Source organism: Candida albicans, chromosome 6 (genome assembly GCF_000182965.3).
Source record: "Candida albicans SC5314 chromosome 6, complete sequence".
Classification (NCBI taxonomy): Eukaryota; Fungi; Ascomycota; class Pichiomycetes; order Serinales; family Debaryomycetaceae; genus Candida; species Candida albicans.
Window position 1 is genome coordinate 319341 of NC_032094.1, and position 17653 is coordinate 336993.

General features: G+C 29.9%; 5 protein-coding genes across 5 annotated transcripts, besides 1 other annotated feature; 4 read left to right on the forward strand and 1 right to left on the reverse strand. All coding sequences in view use genetic code 12, as the record gives it.

Annotated features, from left to right (window-relative positions):
• Window positions 1-365: 365 nt before the first annotated feature.
• Window positions 366-1400, forward strand: CAALFM_C601560WA (uncharacterized protein; the record flags this gene model as incomplete). The annotated part of the gene is made up of 1 exon (XM_711644.1): window positions 366-1400. The coding sequence occupies one exon, from the start codon at window positions 366-368 to the stop codon at window positions 1398-1400; it is 1035 nt and encodes a 344-aa protein (XP_716737.1).
• Window positions 1401-2136: 736 nt separating this feature from the next.
• FGR47 (Fgr47p) lies at window positions 2137-5061 on the reverse strand (the record flags this gene model as incomplete). Its single annotated transcript, XM_711643.2, has 1 exon — window positions 2137-5061. One exon carries the CDS (start codon window positions 5059-5061, stop codon window positions 2137-2139), a length of 2925 nt encoding a protein of 974 aa, XP_716736.2.
• A 1046-nt stretch (window positions 5062-6107) lies between these two features.
• Window positions 6108-6616: a long terminal repeat ((zeta-6b) Long terminal repeat (LTR) associated with the transposon Tca7; about 508 bp long, 10-15 copies per genome).
• A 2500-nt stretch (window positions 6617-9116) lies between these two features.
• CAALFM_C601590WA (uncharacterized protein) lies at window positions 9117-10598 on the forward strand (the record flags this gene model as incomplete). The annotated part of the gene is made up of 1 exon (XM_711642.1): window positions 9117-10598. One exon carries the CDS (start codon window positions 9117-9119, stop codon window positions 10596-10598), a length of 1482 nt encoding a protein of 493 aa, XP_716735.1.
• A 1252-nt stretch (window positions 10599-11850) lies between these two features.
• ANB1 (translation elongation factor eIF-5A) lies at window positions 11851-13044 on the forward strand (the record flags this gene model as incomplete). The annotated part of the gene is made up of 2 exons (XM_019475454.1): window positions 11851-11865; window positions 12583-13044. The coding sequence occupies 2 exons, from the start codon at window positions 11851-11853 to the stop codon at window positions 13042-13044; spliced, it is 477 nt and encodes a 158-aa protein (XP_019330999.1).
• A 2469-nt stretch (window positions 13045-15513) lies between these two features.
• Window positions 15514-17313, forward strand: CAALFM_C601620WA (uncharacterized protein; the record flags this gene model as incomplete). Its single annotated transcript, XM_711639.2, has 1 exon — window positions 15514-17313. The coding sequence occupies one exon, from the start codon at window positions 15514-15516 to the stop codon at window positions 17311-17313; it is 1800 nt and encodes a 599-aa protein (XP_716732.2).
• Between the last annotated feature and the right edge of the window lie 340 nt (window positions 17314-17653).

The window sequence follows — 17653 nt, forward strand, 5'->3', positions numbered from 1 at the left end:
GTTGTTCATTATTTTTTTGGGAAACATTACACGCCTTTTCATTATATAATAGAAATCTCTTTCTTCTCTTTTTTCTCTCTTTTCTCTCTTTTCTCTCTTTTCTCTCTTTTCTCTTTCAAGGAAGAAAAAAAATAAAATCAAAACAAACTCAAAACAACAAAATAAGCAACTATCAACAACCACCACAATAATTACTACTACTTGCCGCCCCCCCCCCTCCTTTTTTTGTTTTGCTACCACCCTACATATATACACAGTCACACACCCATAAACTGATAAATTTTAATTATTCTCTTTAGAATTAGAATTATAAGAATTTTGGAAAAATTATTTAAAAAAAAAAAGATCCCTATTAATTTATCCTCATGAGTCAACAAGAAAAATCGACATTCCGTAGTTATACCAAGGAAGAATTACACGATTTATTAACTAAACTTGAACTTCCAGTTAAATCGAAAACCACTAAAAAGGCAATGGTAGAAATTCTTGATGATTTTGTTGAGAAACATCCTGAAGAATTAGATAATATTGAAAAAATCTTACAAACTGAAGAAGATGAAGATGATGATGATGATGAAGAAGATGAAGATATTGTAGAAGTTGTTAAGATTGATGGTGAAGAAGATGAGGATGAGGATGATGAAGAGGAAGAAGAAGAAGAAGCTGAGGACGATGAAGAAGAAGAAGAAGACGATAAAGACTATGAAGCTCCACCACCATTGAATTTAAAAGAATGGGTTGTTGATCCAATAATTGCTCAATCAGAAACTTTTATTGAAAAATTTTATGAATTTACTGATAATGTTGGTATTACTTATTTAAATCAAAGTGAAAAATTAAGAGATCAATTAAGTTCTACCGTTACATTAAATTATTTACAAATTGGTGTTGAATTATTAATTTTCATTTATACATTTATTAGAGTGGTTCCATTGAATGAAAATAATTTAATTCATCAAATTTTCCATGATAATATTCCTTATTTATCAATAATTACTTGGCCATCATTAGAAATTTCATCAATTTTCCAATATAAATCAATCATTACATTTATAATTTGGTCAATTACTTCAATTATTATTCCTTCAATTGTATCTTATTTTATAAATTTCACTTCAAGAGTTATTGAAATTGAAGATGATGAATATTTATTTAGAGTTTATTCATTTGATCCATTTATTTTTGCTTTATCAAAAATTTTAACCTTTTATTTCATTGGTCAATTTGCATTGATTGAATTTGCTACTTGTGAATGTTTTATTTCTGCCATTTTTAATAAAACTTTATTGAATATTGGATTATATCAATCATTTGCAACTAATAATTTAGGTACTTTACCTTATGTTCTTGGTGGAGTTAATGTTTTAATTGCTCTTTATGCTCAATTTGAAGAATATTAAATATTAAAAAAGAAAGAGGTAGGTTAAAGAAATAATCAACAACAATTGATTAATGGATGTTATTATACTGATTACCTTTCTTTTTTTTTTTTTGTTTTTGTTTTTGTTTTTTGTTTTTTGTTTTCTTATACCACACAAAGTATTACTATTATTAAATGATGTTTATCCAACTCCAACCCCCGCCCCTCGCCCCCTTTTTTTTTAATTATCATTATTCTAATGTTGTTTATTGATTGATTGATTGATTGATTGATTGACTGTATTTCATTTCATTTCAAATAATTTGTGTTAATTATATTCTCAAACATTACCCACCACTACTAGAACTGTTGCTGTTGCTACTGCTACTACCAATCAAGATTATCTTACGCCCACTTCTACAATCACCACTCCTTATCCTCCCTTCCCTCCTCCTATTTACTTTTTTTTTTTATATCTATAGTTATTTTTTTTATTTTTATTTTTTTTTACTATTTTTTGTTTTGTTACAAATATTTTTCTTTTTATAATTGTTATTTTAGTTATTATAGTTGTTATAGTTTATAGTTGTTATAATTGTTATTATCTCCTTCAAATCAAATGTATATTATTACTTTTTTTTCTAAAACAGAAATTATTCCTATTATGAATAAATTTACATGTATTATTAACTATAACGATTATAAATTCTTTCTATCTTTCTTTCTTTCTTTCTTTCCTTGGTTGGTTGGTTGGTTGGTTAGTTAGTTCTAGGTTCTTATTTCGTTATTGGCCATTTTGTTTTAATCCCCATTAACTCTAAATCATGATTTAATTCATCTGGTTTAGCCATTTTAGGTCCAGAAAATTGTTTCATTATTTTTGCTAATAATGTTGCTTCACTATATTTATGATCAAAATTTTCTTTCACATTACCATTTATACCACCACCATTACTAATTCCATTGTTTGATTTATCATTAGGATTTGTGGTGGTGGTAGTGTTGGCATTTGTACTTGTTGTTGTAGTTGTTGCTCGTCTACCACCACGACGTTTACCACCTTTGATATTACTAGTAGCTGTTGTTGTCGTAGTAGTGGTAGTATTAGATCCACTATCACTTAAATTTGTATCTGAACCAGAAGTTATCATTTTTTCATAAATTGAATTCAGAAGCATTTTTTTGTGATTAGGATTGCTGGCAGCGGTACTATTAGTCGTGGTGACATAATTTTTCAATGATTTATGATTTAATTCACCAGTTATAAGATTAAATTCTTGTGATGTTATTAATGGCATAAAATCATGAAGTAATACTGGTGGTAAAGAACCTCCTCTTTCTCCTCCTCCTCCTCCTCCTCCACCACCAAGTTTATTTGATGATGATGGTGTTTTTATTAGTTCTGGTAATTCTAATGAATCAATGGAATTAGAATTTGAATTTGAATTTGAATCTGAATTTTTTGGGGTGTTATTTTCATTTGATGATTGTTGAATATCATTAACAATCAAATTTTTCAAAATATCTTTAATTTCATTTGAATAATCATGATTTGATATTCCAATAAATAATTTATTTGATTCTTTTTCATTAATATTGAAAATATTCCTCGAGTTGCCATTATCATCATCATCATCATTATCTTTATCATCTTTTTTTATATATTCAAGGAATAAATTTTTTTGAATTTCAAAAAATGTTTTCAATTTTTCCAATTTATTAATTAGGATATAATTTAAATGATTATAAATTTTATGAGAATTTTGATAAAAATTTAATGAATTTTTCAATAATTCATAATTTTCTAATAATTTCAAATGTAATAATTCTAAATCTCTTTCCAATGCTAAATCTTGTTCTATATTTAATAATTCATCATCTTTAATCATATTAGAACTAGTGTGATTAAGGAAAGAAATTTTCGATGATTGTAAATTTTTCAATCTTGTTAATAAGTGATATTTTTTAACTTTAAATAAATCATCTAGATGACGAGTTTCAAAATCTTCAATCACTTCAATGGATTTTGATAATTCATTTCGACGTTTTTCATGATTTAATCCGGATATATAAGCAATTTCTTTATTCGGTTTATTATTATTATTATTATTAGTAGGGAAAAACTCATTTCGATCAAGTCGATAAAGATTCCCAATAGCTTCTTCAGGATATGAATATACATCTTCAATAGCCTCATTCAGAGACTTATCATCTGTTTGTTCTATTGTTGTTGGTTTGTTTTTCACATTACTTAATTTACTTGATATTTTCTCAAAATTTGGATTAATCATATTAATTTCAACTTTATTTGTGGTGGTAGTGGTATCTGTTGGATCTTCATTAATAGTAGCATAAGAATCATAATATTCCTTAGTATCAATTTTCAGGAAATAAGTTTCATCATCTTCAATTTCTTCCCCTTGTTCAATCTCCTGTTTTTCTTCTTCTGATTCTCCTTCTTCACTACCCATTTCTTCTCCTTCTTCTCCTTCTTCTTCTTCTTCTTCTGAGTCCTCATCTTCTCCCTCCCTCTCTTCCTCTTCTTCTATTATTTGTTCTTCTCTATTTTGTCCATCATCAGTTTCATTATCATTTATTGTCCCTTCTTCATCCATTCCTTTCAATCCCGTTCTTTGTCTTAATTTTCCTCTATTACCACCACTCATATTATTATTATTATTATTATTATTATTATTATTGTTTCCATTTAATTTACCCAATTCATAATCTAATATATTGAATCCTTCTTTATAAGCCAGTGATTTCATATCAAATAATGACCCGGCAGCACTGGCAACTACCATATCAACTCTAGGTAATTGAGAATTTGCTTCTAAAAACACTCCAAATACTTCAGATGGTGTTAATGTGGATTTTTCTGATGATAATGGATAGGGCATATAATTTGGTGGTGGGAATGGTAAAGGTGGTGCCTCAACATATACTTGATTATCATTTGTATTGTTATAAGTTATATCTGATAATGGAGATTTAATTGTCATTGAAGAGTCAGGAGTTTTCAATTTTTTCTTCCCCTGAGGTCTTCCTCTAGATGGTTTGATTTGTGATTGTTGTAATTGTTGTTGTTGTTCATAATATAAGTTATCAAGTTTTTCTTTAAATGAAGCTAATGAATAAGGTAATTCATTAGGATTTATAATTGGTGGTGGTGGATATATAAATGGAACCATCATTCCTCCTCGTTCTAGAGTGAAATCTTCAGAAGTGTTTGTCTGTTGTGGATTTGACGTTGTTGTTGTTATTGTTGTTGTTGTTGTTGGATTCTCAGGTGGTATTGGCGGTGGGAATTTCCCAAGAATTCCATTAATTTGATTTGATAATTTTTCATTGGTTAAATCAGTAGTTATATCACTGAAAAAATCCGATACAATAGCTGGCAGGTGTACTATAGGAATGATGTTTTGAGGCACAGAATTTAAAATTGGATTATTAATAGCAGCATTAGGAGGAAGTAAATGTGGTGGGGAAATAAATTTTGTTGAGCTTGTGGTACTATGCTGTGTTTGGTGTGTTTGCGTCAACAGCGGTAAATCTAATGATACTCGACTTTGTTCAATTATTCTGGGGGTTGAATCAGATGACAACTTTCGTTGTTTTGGAGGATTAAATATAGCTGCTAATTCCTCCCTTGTTGGTAATTTAGTAGGTCTTTTAAACACTGGTACTTTTGAATGATCCATTTTCCGAGATTATTAGTAGTAGATATTGATTACTTGGAAGGGGCAGTTGAAAGCAAACCAAAGTTGTCGTCAATGCTGTTGTAGTTCCTTGTTATTGTTGGTTAGTTTCTTTCTTGAATTAAAAAGGAAAAAATTGAATAAGCTATCAATAAGGATATAAAACTGCTTATTCCTTTTAATGAATGTATCAAAAAGTATATTGTGAATGCAAGTTGAATGGTTTTTTCTGTGTTTTTTTTTTTTTGCAATGATTTTTTTTTCTTCCTTTTCCTTTTCCTTTCTCGTAGTTGTTTGTTGTTTGTTGAGGGTAGTAGTAAGTAGTAAGTAGTAAAAATTTAATTGTTGGTCGGTGGTTGTGTGTGTGTGTGGTCTTTAGATTAATTTTTTTTTTTCCCTCCCTCTAAATTATGTTTTGTTATATGTGTCGGCTAACAAATAATTCTCTTTATATCAACTTTTACACACTGAAGTTTGACAAGAAGCCAATAGTTTAATAGACTGTTCATATCCAAGCCAACAATAAATGTAATGTTCTATTTCTACTAAAAAAAAGCTGTCTTCTAATTCACTATGTTTACTAAATGGAGACACAAAACTGGCTAAACTGTTGGTCTTGATGTTGCAGGTGTCGCAAAAAAAAAAAAGTAGATAAAGCTATTGTTGACTACTATCTATATATATATATATGAGTTAAGCAGATTGTCATTACACTCCTTAAATACTTCTTCAATAAAGCCTATCAAAAGATAGTGTAAGATGTATTGTGTGTATGAGAAAAAAAAATAGGAGGGGTAGATTTGGTTAAGAATTGAGGTTGTTGTTGTTGTTGTAACAATTTGATACAAAAACCCAAAACAAAAAAAAAAATGCTGCGAATAAGTCGTGTACATTTTGTTATTTCTCCTGAACGATAAATTTTACTGCAAAAAAAACGGAAACCTATACTTATAGTTGATTAAAAGCAGTAAGAAAGACTAATACAATGAAATTTTATTAAAAAAAAAATTTAGGTTAGTGGATACTTAAGTAGTTGAAAACGTATTCTATGTTGTGGGTTACCTCCTTGAGTTTGATCTGCCATTATTGTACTGGCTTGATCTAGACTAATGAAAGTGTTTCCTGTATTATTAGTAGAGTTTAATTGATCTGATTCTGACATACTATACTGTAGTGCTTTCAAATATACTAGCAACTACCAACTTATATTATGAATATAATCTTTAATCTCTATATATGAAACCATCAATAGATTTCTAGTGGTTAGTCTCTAAAGGGGATTTTTACACATATTTATAATCCACCCTTTCTCTTTCTAACACACTCTCTGTTTTATCCTTAATAGGAATCAATCTTAATACAATAATTTAATACGGTAGTTAGTTGGTTTTCACTAATCAATTAACTCAACCTAACACTTTAATTTAACAATAACAATAGTAGTCAACAGCAATAACTGTATTAACAATAACTATATTAAGGTAGTTAACCTGTGCACAATATAACCTTATTAGGCTTTCCACACTAATCAAGAATTAGCATTAGTTATATTACAACATTCTATTAGTCATTGTTTCTGTATCAATTGAAATTATGAAATAAGCTGTAATGACCGATCTGATATAATAACTACTTTAAACTATATATGATACTATAAAAGTATATCATAGCATACTCTACTATAATAAATGCTTTAAAACTTCTGTTGTTGAATTTTAGAAATTGAGTGATGAACAGTTGTGGTAAGATTTGAATTGATTTTTGAATCTTTTTTGCAACATTATTCAAGCAAAAACTGAATTTCAAATAAAACGACAAAAAAAAATTCTATAAAACATTCAATTTTCCAGTATTTTTTGAAGACACCGTTAACCTATTATTATACAATCTTACTTAGAATTATTCAACATGAAAAAATCTCAATCAAACAATGAATCTTTTTGCTTTCGTCGATTGATCCTATTCAATTCCGGTTTTGGATTCTGCATATTAAGAGTAGAAAAAAAACCTAAGAAATAATATGGCAGAACTATATATTACACAAAAAACCCAAGCTCATTGATTTCCTGGCATTCTGGAAAAACGGAATGCGAATTCCTTTGTCGACACTAACGACAAAGAAGAACCAATGACGTGGAAGGAAACGACAGTGAGCCACACACTACGAAGTTAAAAGTCCAAAAAAGAAAGGAAAATACCACACAATTCAAGAGCCAATGTACAAATATCTATCATGATTGGGGTAGTTAGTTCGTTAGTTAGTTAGTTAGTGGAGTTAAAGTAGGTAAGAAAAAGTTGACATATTAATGACAACAGATTTTTTCAAAGTTGTTTACTAAAAATAAAATAAAATTATCGGGGCAAATTAAGGCGAGAAAGGAATAAAAAAAAATTCGATAGAAGTCGGAAAACAACAACGACAAAAAAAAGAGATCAAGGCTACAAAACAATCGCTACATTTAATAAAGAGTATTGTTTTATTTCCGGATATGTAGTATTAAAGTTGATCTTTTCTTCTTTAGCTCGTTCACGGATCAATAATTAAAATTATACTACAAGTAAAGAAAATAATAAATGACAATGGAAATAAGAAAATAAATGACTAAGAAGAAAATTGAGTAGCAAAGAATGGTTTTCTTTGTTATCAATTTATTTGATAATTGTTATAGGGATTGGAAAAGTAATTCTTTTCGATTTACAACAACAACAACAACATACGGAAAGACACTGTCTATGGTTTTAGTTTGATCAAGATTATTTCTTGTTAGTAAGTAATCAAAACAATACACTAAGCGTTAAAAGAACCATACAAGAGTAACAAATAGCAAACTAGCAACAAGAAACCGAATAAAAAGAAATAACGATTAGGAGTGATTTCCTTGTGGTTTTTAGAAAAATTATACTACGTAATCTAAAATTTCAATTCTTAGTTGCTATATTAGAGCAAACAAAAGAAAACAACAACAAGAACGAGAGAAAAAGGTTTTAGACGTGAAATGGAATATATTTGAATGCAATAGCGTATATTTGATTCTAATAGAAAATAGAAAAAGAATTGAGAGTTGCAAAAAACTATATTTAAAAAGTTTTGACAAACCAAAGAAGGTTTTTCAATAAGAGGCGGTTACAGTTGTATTTATATGTACAAGTGTGACTCTTCTGTATATGTGTGTGTGAATGAGTGTGTATCTGTGGATAATAAAAAAAGTGTGTGTGTGTGTGTGTGTGTCGATGGTAAATTTTTAGGAGACAACACACAAAAGAAATTTAAAAAAGAAAGAAAGAAAGAAAGAAAGAATCTCTCTCTCTCTCTCTAAATTCAATTCAATTCATTTTGCCTCATTTCATTTCAAGACTTCACATTTTTCTTCTTTCCCAATCTAATTACACTAAACAATCAATTAATCAATCAATCAATCAGGCCAAACTAAACAATCAATCAGCCAAAAAAAAAAAAAATCATTTTCTATATTTCCATTTTCTTTTTCTTTTTCTTTTTCTTCCAAGTCTCTTTTTTTTTTTATTTATATATTTCTTCTTACCATCCCCCCTTTTTTTTTTAAGAAAAAACACCATCTTATTTAAACATTCAAAGTTTTCATTCATCAACAACTCAACGTTTTTAAACTTATTGACTCATTGATTCACTCACCTACTACATTGGTTTTTGTTTTTTATCCATCAACACCAACCACTTACCTCCCCCCTTCCCCCTTTCCCCTTCCCCGTTAGACTTTGTCTCCTATTTTATCATTCCCCCCTCCATTTCCATTTTCAACTCATCAATCCAATTATTTTTTGTTTATTTATTTTAATTGATATTCATTTCTACCTTTGTTTAAACATTAGTGTTTAATTTTACATTTTTAATTGTATTTCTAAGTATTTTTTTTTTGTTTGGGAGAAAAATTTCATCAAAATTATCCAAAGGAAAAGAAATACCAAACTTTTTGAAGGAGGTGAAATAGAATTACTGATATCCCTATAATTTTTCCCCAATATCATATATACGTGTCAATTAGTGATCTGTTTTATTCTTACTTTTTTTTTTTGACTCGATGGCACCAAAAAAGTCAGTTTCGGCTAAATTAGCATTCCAACCTCGACAACGAGTATTTGCAAAAATGCCAGGATTTTCTGCTTGGCCAGCATTTGTTGTTCCCCAAGAAGATATACCAGACGATGTACTAGAAGCAAAGAAAAGAAATAATAAAACTCCTTATTGTGTTATATTTATTCCTGATGGTGATTATTATTGGATGTCTGAAAAAGGATTAACTGAATTGACAGAAGAGAAATTATCTAAAGCATTAAAAGATGTCCCACTAGATATTAAGAAAAAAATGAAGAATTTAAAGGGGAAAATTCCTGGGAAACAAAGTAGTTATAAACAAGCTATAGCTGCCACTGATGGATTGGATTATGATACCTTTAGAGATTTCTTGATTGAAATTAATGGTGTTGAAGAAGAAGATGATGATGACAAGGAAGAAGAAGAAGAAGTGGAAGAAGAGCCAGAAGAAGAGCTAGAGGAACCAGAAGAACCAGAATCAAAACCGAAACCAATAAAAAAGGAGAAAATAATTGTTAGATCCAAAAGTAACAAACGTGAATACGACGATGAAGCAGAAGATGGGGATGTTGAAGAAAGTTATGAAGATGAGGATTCAGTACAACTAAAGAAGCAATCACGAAATGGGGGTAGAAGAAGTCGATCATCAAGTGTTTCAACGAAAAACACTTTAACAACAGCTACTAATGGTAGAAAAAAGAGAAGATTGACTGGTGATAATAGTAGCAACACCAAAACCAGTGAAAAATCCACAGATTCAAACATTATACCAATCCCTAGCATTAAGAAAATTAAAAGTGAAACCAGCGATGACGATAATCAATCTCATAAATCATCAATAGCTTCAGTTGCATCCAACAATCATAACAATAAACCAACAGTTTCTGATAAGGAAAAGAATCATCAATTATGGCTATGTCGAGTGAAACTACAAAAGACCTTGATTCAAAGAAATCAAGCCACTACTCCCAAAGATACTACAGGACTAAAACCACCAACCGCAGATGAATTACTGACAGCAAGATTAATATTGCATCGATTACAAGATTTCCCTATAACTGCTGAATTATTAAGAAAATCGAAATTACATAAAGTATTAAGATGCATTATAAAGGATCCAACATTAAAATATCCTGAAAGCTTTAAATTACACGATAGATGTCAAGAAGTATTAGATGTATGGAAAGAACCTATTGAACAATTGAAACTTGAAAAACAATTGGAATATGAAGATAATAAACTTAATCCTTCTCATCATAGTCATGGTCATGGCCACGGTCTTGATGCTGCTAATCGCAAGGCAATTCATAATCAAGATGATTCTGAAGTTTCTGGATTAGAACAAAGTATTCCTGAATTGGAGGCACAAGGTAAAAAACTGGAAGAATTGAAACCTGCAAGTATCACTGCAACCATTACTACAACTACAACCACAACTGGACCTCCATCACCTCCAGCAGAAAGCTAACACTAATCAAAACCCACACAGAATTAATTGGGTAGGGGTAGTGTTATTCCATGTCATACTTGGCCCTCCTCCCTCTCATACACATGCAAATTTCAAAATCATCACTTTAACAAATGGTTAATAGAATGTTTTTTTTTTTTTTTCAATTTTTTTTTGTATGTATTCAAATGTAACAATATATTAATGACTTTCAAAAACAGAAGGAAAAACACATTTAAACTGTATAAAGAAGTTAGAGAAGATCTACAAATGAACGACTCTTACTCCTACTTCACGTATTGTATTTTATTTATTCGTTATTGGCATCTTGTATTCAGGATTCAAGATCGATTTAGACAGAACAAAACAAAACAAAACAAAATAAAACAATCAATATCTAAGATTCAATTCACAAAACCAATTTCTGGTCACAATTCAAATCAAACTTTCTTACCCATTGATTTTGATTCTTTGATTGGCGGCGGCGGCGGCGGCGGTGGGGACCCGGGAATGCACCAATTAGAGGTAGTGTATAACTCATCAAAAATCAAATAAATATTAAAGGGCGGCAATTTAATGTCGGGTAAAAGCCGTGTTTTTAGATGGACATCCATACCGCAATAGATTACCTCAATGCTTATTGGACAGGAGAAGAAGGAAAAAAAAAAAGAATAATTTCTAGTGCGGTTGCTGTTGCTGTTGCTGCTGCTGCCACCATCGCCCCCCCTTTTTTTTTTTCTGCGTGCATCTCTCTCCCTTCCCGCCCCCAACAAAAATACATGAATTGAATTATTGTTAGGGTTGAACACACATTAATTTATATGAAAGTTGTGTCAATAGAGAAAAGAGTATAAAAGGTAATAAATATGTATTCAATTGTGTATGAAGGAAGTTATAAAAGTAAGAGGAATTACTTAATAGGCTGAAACATTAAATATTTTGTTAGAAATTTATTTCATTGTACACAAATACAGGAGTAAAAAAAGAAGGAAGGAAAAATTTTTTTCTATCTCTGTCTCTCTTTCTATCTCTGACTCCCAAGTAAATTGCTTTCCCTTTCTTTCTCATCAACAACAACAACAACAACCAACAATTGAATTATAGAGAACGAACACCAACGAAAAAAAAAAACATCAAAACTAAAAAAAAAAATTTTTCTCTTTTCTTTCTTTGAAAAAAAAAAAACTTTTTTTATTTTCTTCTTTCTTTCTTTCTTTCTTCTTCTTTCTTTCTTTTTTCCTTTTCATTACAGTAATAATAAAAATAATCCAAGATGGCTGAAGAAGATGTATGTTGACTACCTTTTTTTTTATTAAATTCAATTAGTAATACATTCTAGTGATTTGAAAATTTGGGGAGAGATTGGAAGAGTTGGAATTGGAAAGATATAAAAGTTGACAAAAAAAAACTTTTTTTGAAAGAGATATTCAATATATTCTCTATTCCCATTGATCAAATAGACTTGATGAGTTGGCGGAGAAATTGGACAAAAAACTTAACTGTTTGTCTTTCAATTCCCTTTACTTGCATTGATTTGATTTAATTTGTTTGAATCAAAAACTTGAAGACAAAAGAGGTGGGGGGGATGAGTTTGGGTTTGGGATTTTTTTTTTCTTCATTGATTGAATCTTATATTACAAAATAATCTCAATTATAAATTTAGATTTGATTTGATTTTATTTTGACAACCCCAAAGAGATATATTTACAATTCAAAAAGGAAGCAAGGGGTGAAAAGCTTTTTTTTGTATGTATGTTTGTTTGTTTCCTTCCCCTTTCTTGTTGCTTGTTATTATTGTGGGTTCGAAGGTGTTGTTTTTCATTTCCAACACTCGGTGGAGGAAAAAAAATTTTTTTTTTTCTTTTTTCCCTCTTCCGCAAGTTTTTATTCCTCTTTTTCCAACCAACCAACAACTCCATTTAAATTCCATTTAAACCAAATTCAATGACTAGAATAATACATGGGTGAATCAATTTTACTAACTTTAATTTTTTCTTTTGTTTAGCACACTTTTGAAACCGCTGATGCCGGTGCTGCTTTAACTTTCCCAATGCAATGTTCCGCTTTAAGAAAGAACGGTCACGTTGTCATTAAGAACAGACCATGTAAAATTGTTGATATGTCTACTTCTAAAACCGGTAAGCACGGTCACGCTAAAGTCCATTTAGTTGCCATTGATATTTTCACTGGTAAAAAATTAGAAGATTTATCTCCATCTACCCACAATATGGAAGTTCCAAATGTCTCTAGACAAGAATTCCAATTGTTAGACATTGATGATGGTTATTTGTCTTTAATGACTGCTGATGGTGACACCAAAGATGATGTCAAAGTCCCAGAAGGTGAATTGGGTGACAAGTTACAATCCGAATTCGATGAAGGTAAAGATTTGATTGTTACCATCATTTCTGCCATGGGTGAAGAAGCTGCTATTTCTTACAAAGAAGCTCCAAAAGGTTCTGCTTAAGTTTAAATGAAAAAAGAAAAATTTGGATGAAAAATTATTATTCTAAATTTAAACGAATTCTAGCCACATTTAAGAAAAATATAAGTAAATATAAAAAAGTCATTAATGAAATAGAAATGAAATTAATAGTTATTCTACACTTAGTAACTAGTAAATATAATTTATAATAAAACTCATCAATAACAAAGCAAGAAAGAACTAATTATACAAGATCAAAAATAGAACAATTTTTGAATTTGAATTAGATTTTTTTTTGTTTTATTGTTGTTTAAAATATTCATTAATGTATATACACATATATATATATATATTAACTTATCTTATCTTTTTACAAGAAAACTTGTAGATATTAATGGTCTTGTGCTATTGAATGGGTTTAAGGTTCGTAATCTTTGAAAAATGAAAGTGGCGAAAAAAAAAAAAAAGAATCTAATGTGTGGGTCACTATGTAGTGTGTATGGGATAATTTTTTTTCTTCTTAGGTAATATCTCGTGTGTGGTGTAAAAATCAAGGGAGTGGCTAATGATTGATAGAATTGTGTTGAATTGGCTATTGAAGTAGCTATCATCTATTTGTATATGTGTAAGTATGTTAAAAAGATTTAACTGTTTAGTTGACTAGGATTGAATTGGTGATTGAATCTGGATCAACTAATAACACTCCATTTACTCTGGTGTCTAAAAGAAGCTTGAGTATATTTTTTTGCAACCAGCTATTAAAAAAAATTTTGATTATAACTCTGTTTACAACTACACACATAATGTTATCTACATCATGACCTTTTTTATTCTTTTATATTGAATTTAATTAGTATTACAATTAATAGTTGGCTACTATCCAAGCTGTTATGAATCGGGTCAAAAGTTAATGATTAATCATTGAAATCAGTGATTTGAAATTGTTTCTGAACAATCAAAACCACCACAATACAAATAATCATTGTTGTTGTCACGTACTTCTATATTGTTAGATTCCTATTGCTGTCAGCATTGATACACTGACATCCTCTTTTTTGGGTTAATCAAACAGATTTAAAATGTGTGAAATAACTTTACATATACGTTAGACAAAGGTATATATGGCTATTCCAAACTTTAACAACTATCATACTGAATGATTTACAAGGATATATCCAGCAATCAAGATAATGGTTGTCTCCATGTGTGTGTGTGTGTGTGTGTTAAGTAGTCTCGTTTTCTCGTATTTACTGTTGTTGCCAAGTTGCGTTATGTATTGCTATTAGGCCAATAAATAAGAAGAGGGGTCACTCAATTACAAAAATACGATAAACATATGCAACAACCTACAGATTGATCAAATAAACTAATATTTTAAAATCCCAGTACTGTTTATAGTGGGAAAAAAAAGCCACCAATTTTAGTGTTGCTTGATTTTGTGATATGCACAAAGATTGCGTAAATATGAGCTAATAGGTAGGGAGGTGGCAAAAATGTCGCTATTCTTTCATAGAAAAGTATCCATGGATAAGATAGATGATTGGAACTCAAATATTTAATAGTATTGATTCAATTCCCGATTCATTCCATTCAACAGGGAAAAAAATAACTTCTTGGTAGTTCTCCAACTTCGAACAATGACAAAAAGAATAATGAACAAGAGGTTGGAACAATACAATTAAAAAAAAAAAAGAAGACTGAAAACAAAACAAACCATGCAATACAGTTTGACAGGTTGAATATTACAATAGGATTGTCAGGTTACTATTGTGGTGGCTGCTATTGGATATTTGTTTTTTTTTAATTGTGGGCTCTACTTAAAGTTATTACTGGTTTTACGTACGTGGTGCAAATCGCAACAACTGTTGGTAACATAGTGTGATCCAACCAAAAAGAGCAGTAAAAGTGAACTTCTAAGGACATCTCTACTAAGTCAAATTCCTAACTATGCTTATCTCTAAACAAACTAATTAACAGATCAGGAAGTAACGGATAGAATTCATACTTGAACTTCAAATCAACTATTTCTTGGTTGATACTCCTACAAAACAGTTATTATTATTATTATTATTGCTGTGCCCTGTTTTGTTTGGTTCATAAGAATATCCGCCCCGTAAATTTAAATTGAAATTAGTTTATCCCCAAAAAGCAAAAATAGGACAAGAAAAAAAAAAAATAGAAGGACAAGAAATTTCTCTTGGTGGTGGAAGAAAAGTTCAAAGTTTTTCCTTTCTTAAATTAATTAATAAAAATAAGAATATATCCCATCCATTTGATTGTTAAGAAAAAGAAGGAAAAGAAGAACTTGAAGAAGAAATCAAGATTTGAAATTATTCAAAAATCATTCCCATTTGTTTCCTGATCTGATTGATATCGTCGTTACAAGAATATACTCCTTCATTTAGTTCAACTATTTGAGATAATTATATTCTATTTTTTTTTTCTAAGCAGGGGGAGATCATTCTTGTTCATTTCTTCTCATTACATCGAAACCAAAATCTAGCATTATCAATGTCAACGACGATACCAACGTCTTCATCATTACTACAAGCGACAGAGACCATGTCACAAAGTACATATTCTTCAATACCCACATCCACTGCCAATGATTTTGGATCACAAAACACTACCATTGGTTCAACCCCTTCAACAGTACTATTTTTTCTTGCATTAGCAGTTGGAGTTTTAATTGCCTTAATATTTGTCTTCTTCACCATACGATATTTTGTTCGAGCAAAATATGGTGTCAATTATGTTGGACTCACTAGAAGAGGACTTTATGGTTATAATCATCATGTTAATGGCAATAATAACGGAAATCAACCGCCATCATCAAATATTGTTAATGAACATACATTTGCGCAAATATTTACCACAACAGAAGTACAAGATCAACTTGATTATATTCGACAACACCATTATTTACGTGGAGAAATAATTGATCGAAGATTGAATCAGGATGATGAGGACTCATCAAATGATGCTGCAAGACAAAGACAACAACAGCGAAGACGGAGAAGACAACGAAGAAGAAGAAGAGGTGGAAGATTTGCCAGAATGAAAAAATTAACTGCTGAAGAAGTTGAATTATTATTCCCCAAAAAAACTTATCATCAATGGCTTAATGGTGGGAAAGAAGAAGATGTTGAAAATCGAGAAGATTTATTTTGTGAAGTGAAGGAAGAGGAGCAACACCACCATGAAGAAGATATTCAAAATGAAAACAATGGTCAATCTAGTAGTGATGATAATAATAATAATAATAATATTGGTGGCACTGTTGTTGATGATGAAAATCACAATTGTTCTTCTAGTCAAACAGAAGATAACGAATCAACAAATACATTATTTACAGCTCGAACTTCAGATATGAATAACAGAAACAGCAGCATTAATAATAATAATAATAATAATAATAATAATAATAATAATAATAATAATAATAATGATAATGACGAGGAAATTGAAATGAAACAATTAAATCTTGCTGAAGTTAATTCCAAAAATGATTCCAATGATTCTCAAAATAGTTTACATTTTGATTCAGGATCATGTGCTATTTGTTTAGAAATAATTGAAGATGAAGATATCGTTCGTGGATTAATATGTGGACATGTATTTCATGCAGAATGTTTAGATCCTTGGTTAATCAGAAGACGTGCTTGCTGTCCTATGTGTAAACGTGATTATTTATTTAAAAGAGATTATCAAAATCATAATGGGAATAATAATAACACTGCTGAAAATACGAATACCCAAAATGATCAAACAAATAATAATAGCAGTAACGAGATAAATGAAGATGACGATGAAGATGACGATGATTTACATACAATTGATTTCGATATTGAAGAATTCAGAAATAATCCAAGTTTACAAATGATGTTACAAGAATTAATCCCACCAGCTGAAAGGGTAAGAATTTTACTTGAAGATCCGAGATATAGTGATTTGAATTTTGAAGAAAGAGCTCGTGAAATTGCCAAACGGAAATATAGTAATATTTTCAAAATCATATGGTGGAAAATAATGGGGATTTCTAAACTTGATTTCTATCATTGGGGTGTTCTTAAACTAATTGAAAAACATCACCATGATCATCCCGAAGGAACAGAATCAACTACTGAAAATAATCAACCACAAGCACAACAACAACAGCAGCAGCAACAAGATCAACAACAAGATCAAGATGCCGCTGATAGTGCCAGTAACTCTAGGAATACACATGAAGCAAGGAGTTCACGAGATATGGAAGAATTAGGTGACGTCTCTGAAGCAACAAGGACGGAAACGGTTATGAATAGGGTTTAATTCGTTGATTTTTTTAATATCTTAATAGGTTCAATTTTTTTCAATTCAGTTACTTCTTCTTTTTTTTTTTTAATATATTTATTTATTTATTCATTTCATTATTTTGTAACTAAGTAAATTCAGTCTAATTATAACTTAATCAATTGTGATGATATTTGAATCAATATTTAATCAGTATTGATTTCTTTAACACACAACCTGATGTGCGTGTGTGTGTGTGTGTAATTTAACACAAAAAAAATTGTGAAACAAAGCGAGAAATAATTTTCTCAAAAGGAAAAAAAAAAAAGTTGGGAAAATTTTTCAAAAAAAAATTTATCATCGCATTAAATATTAAGTG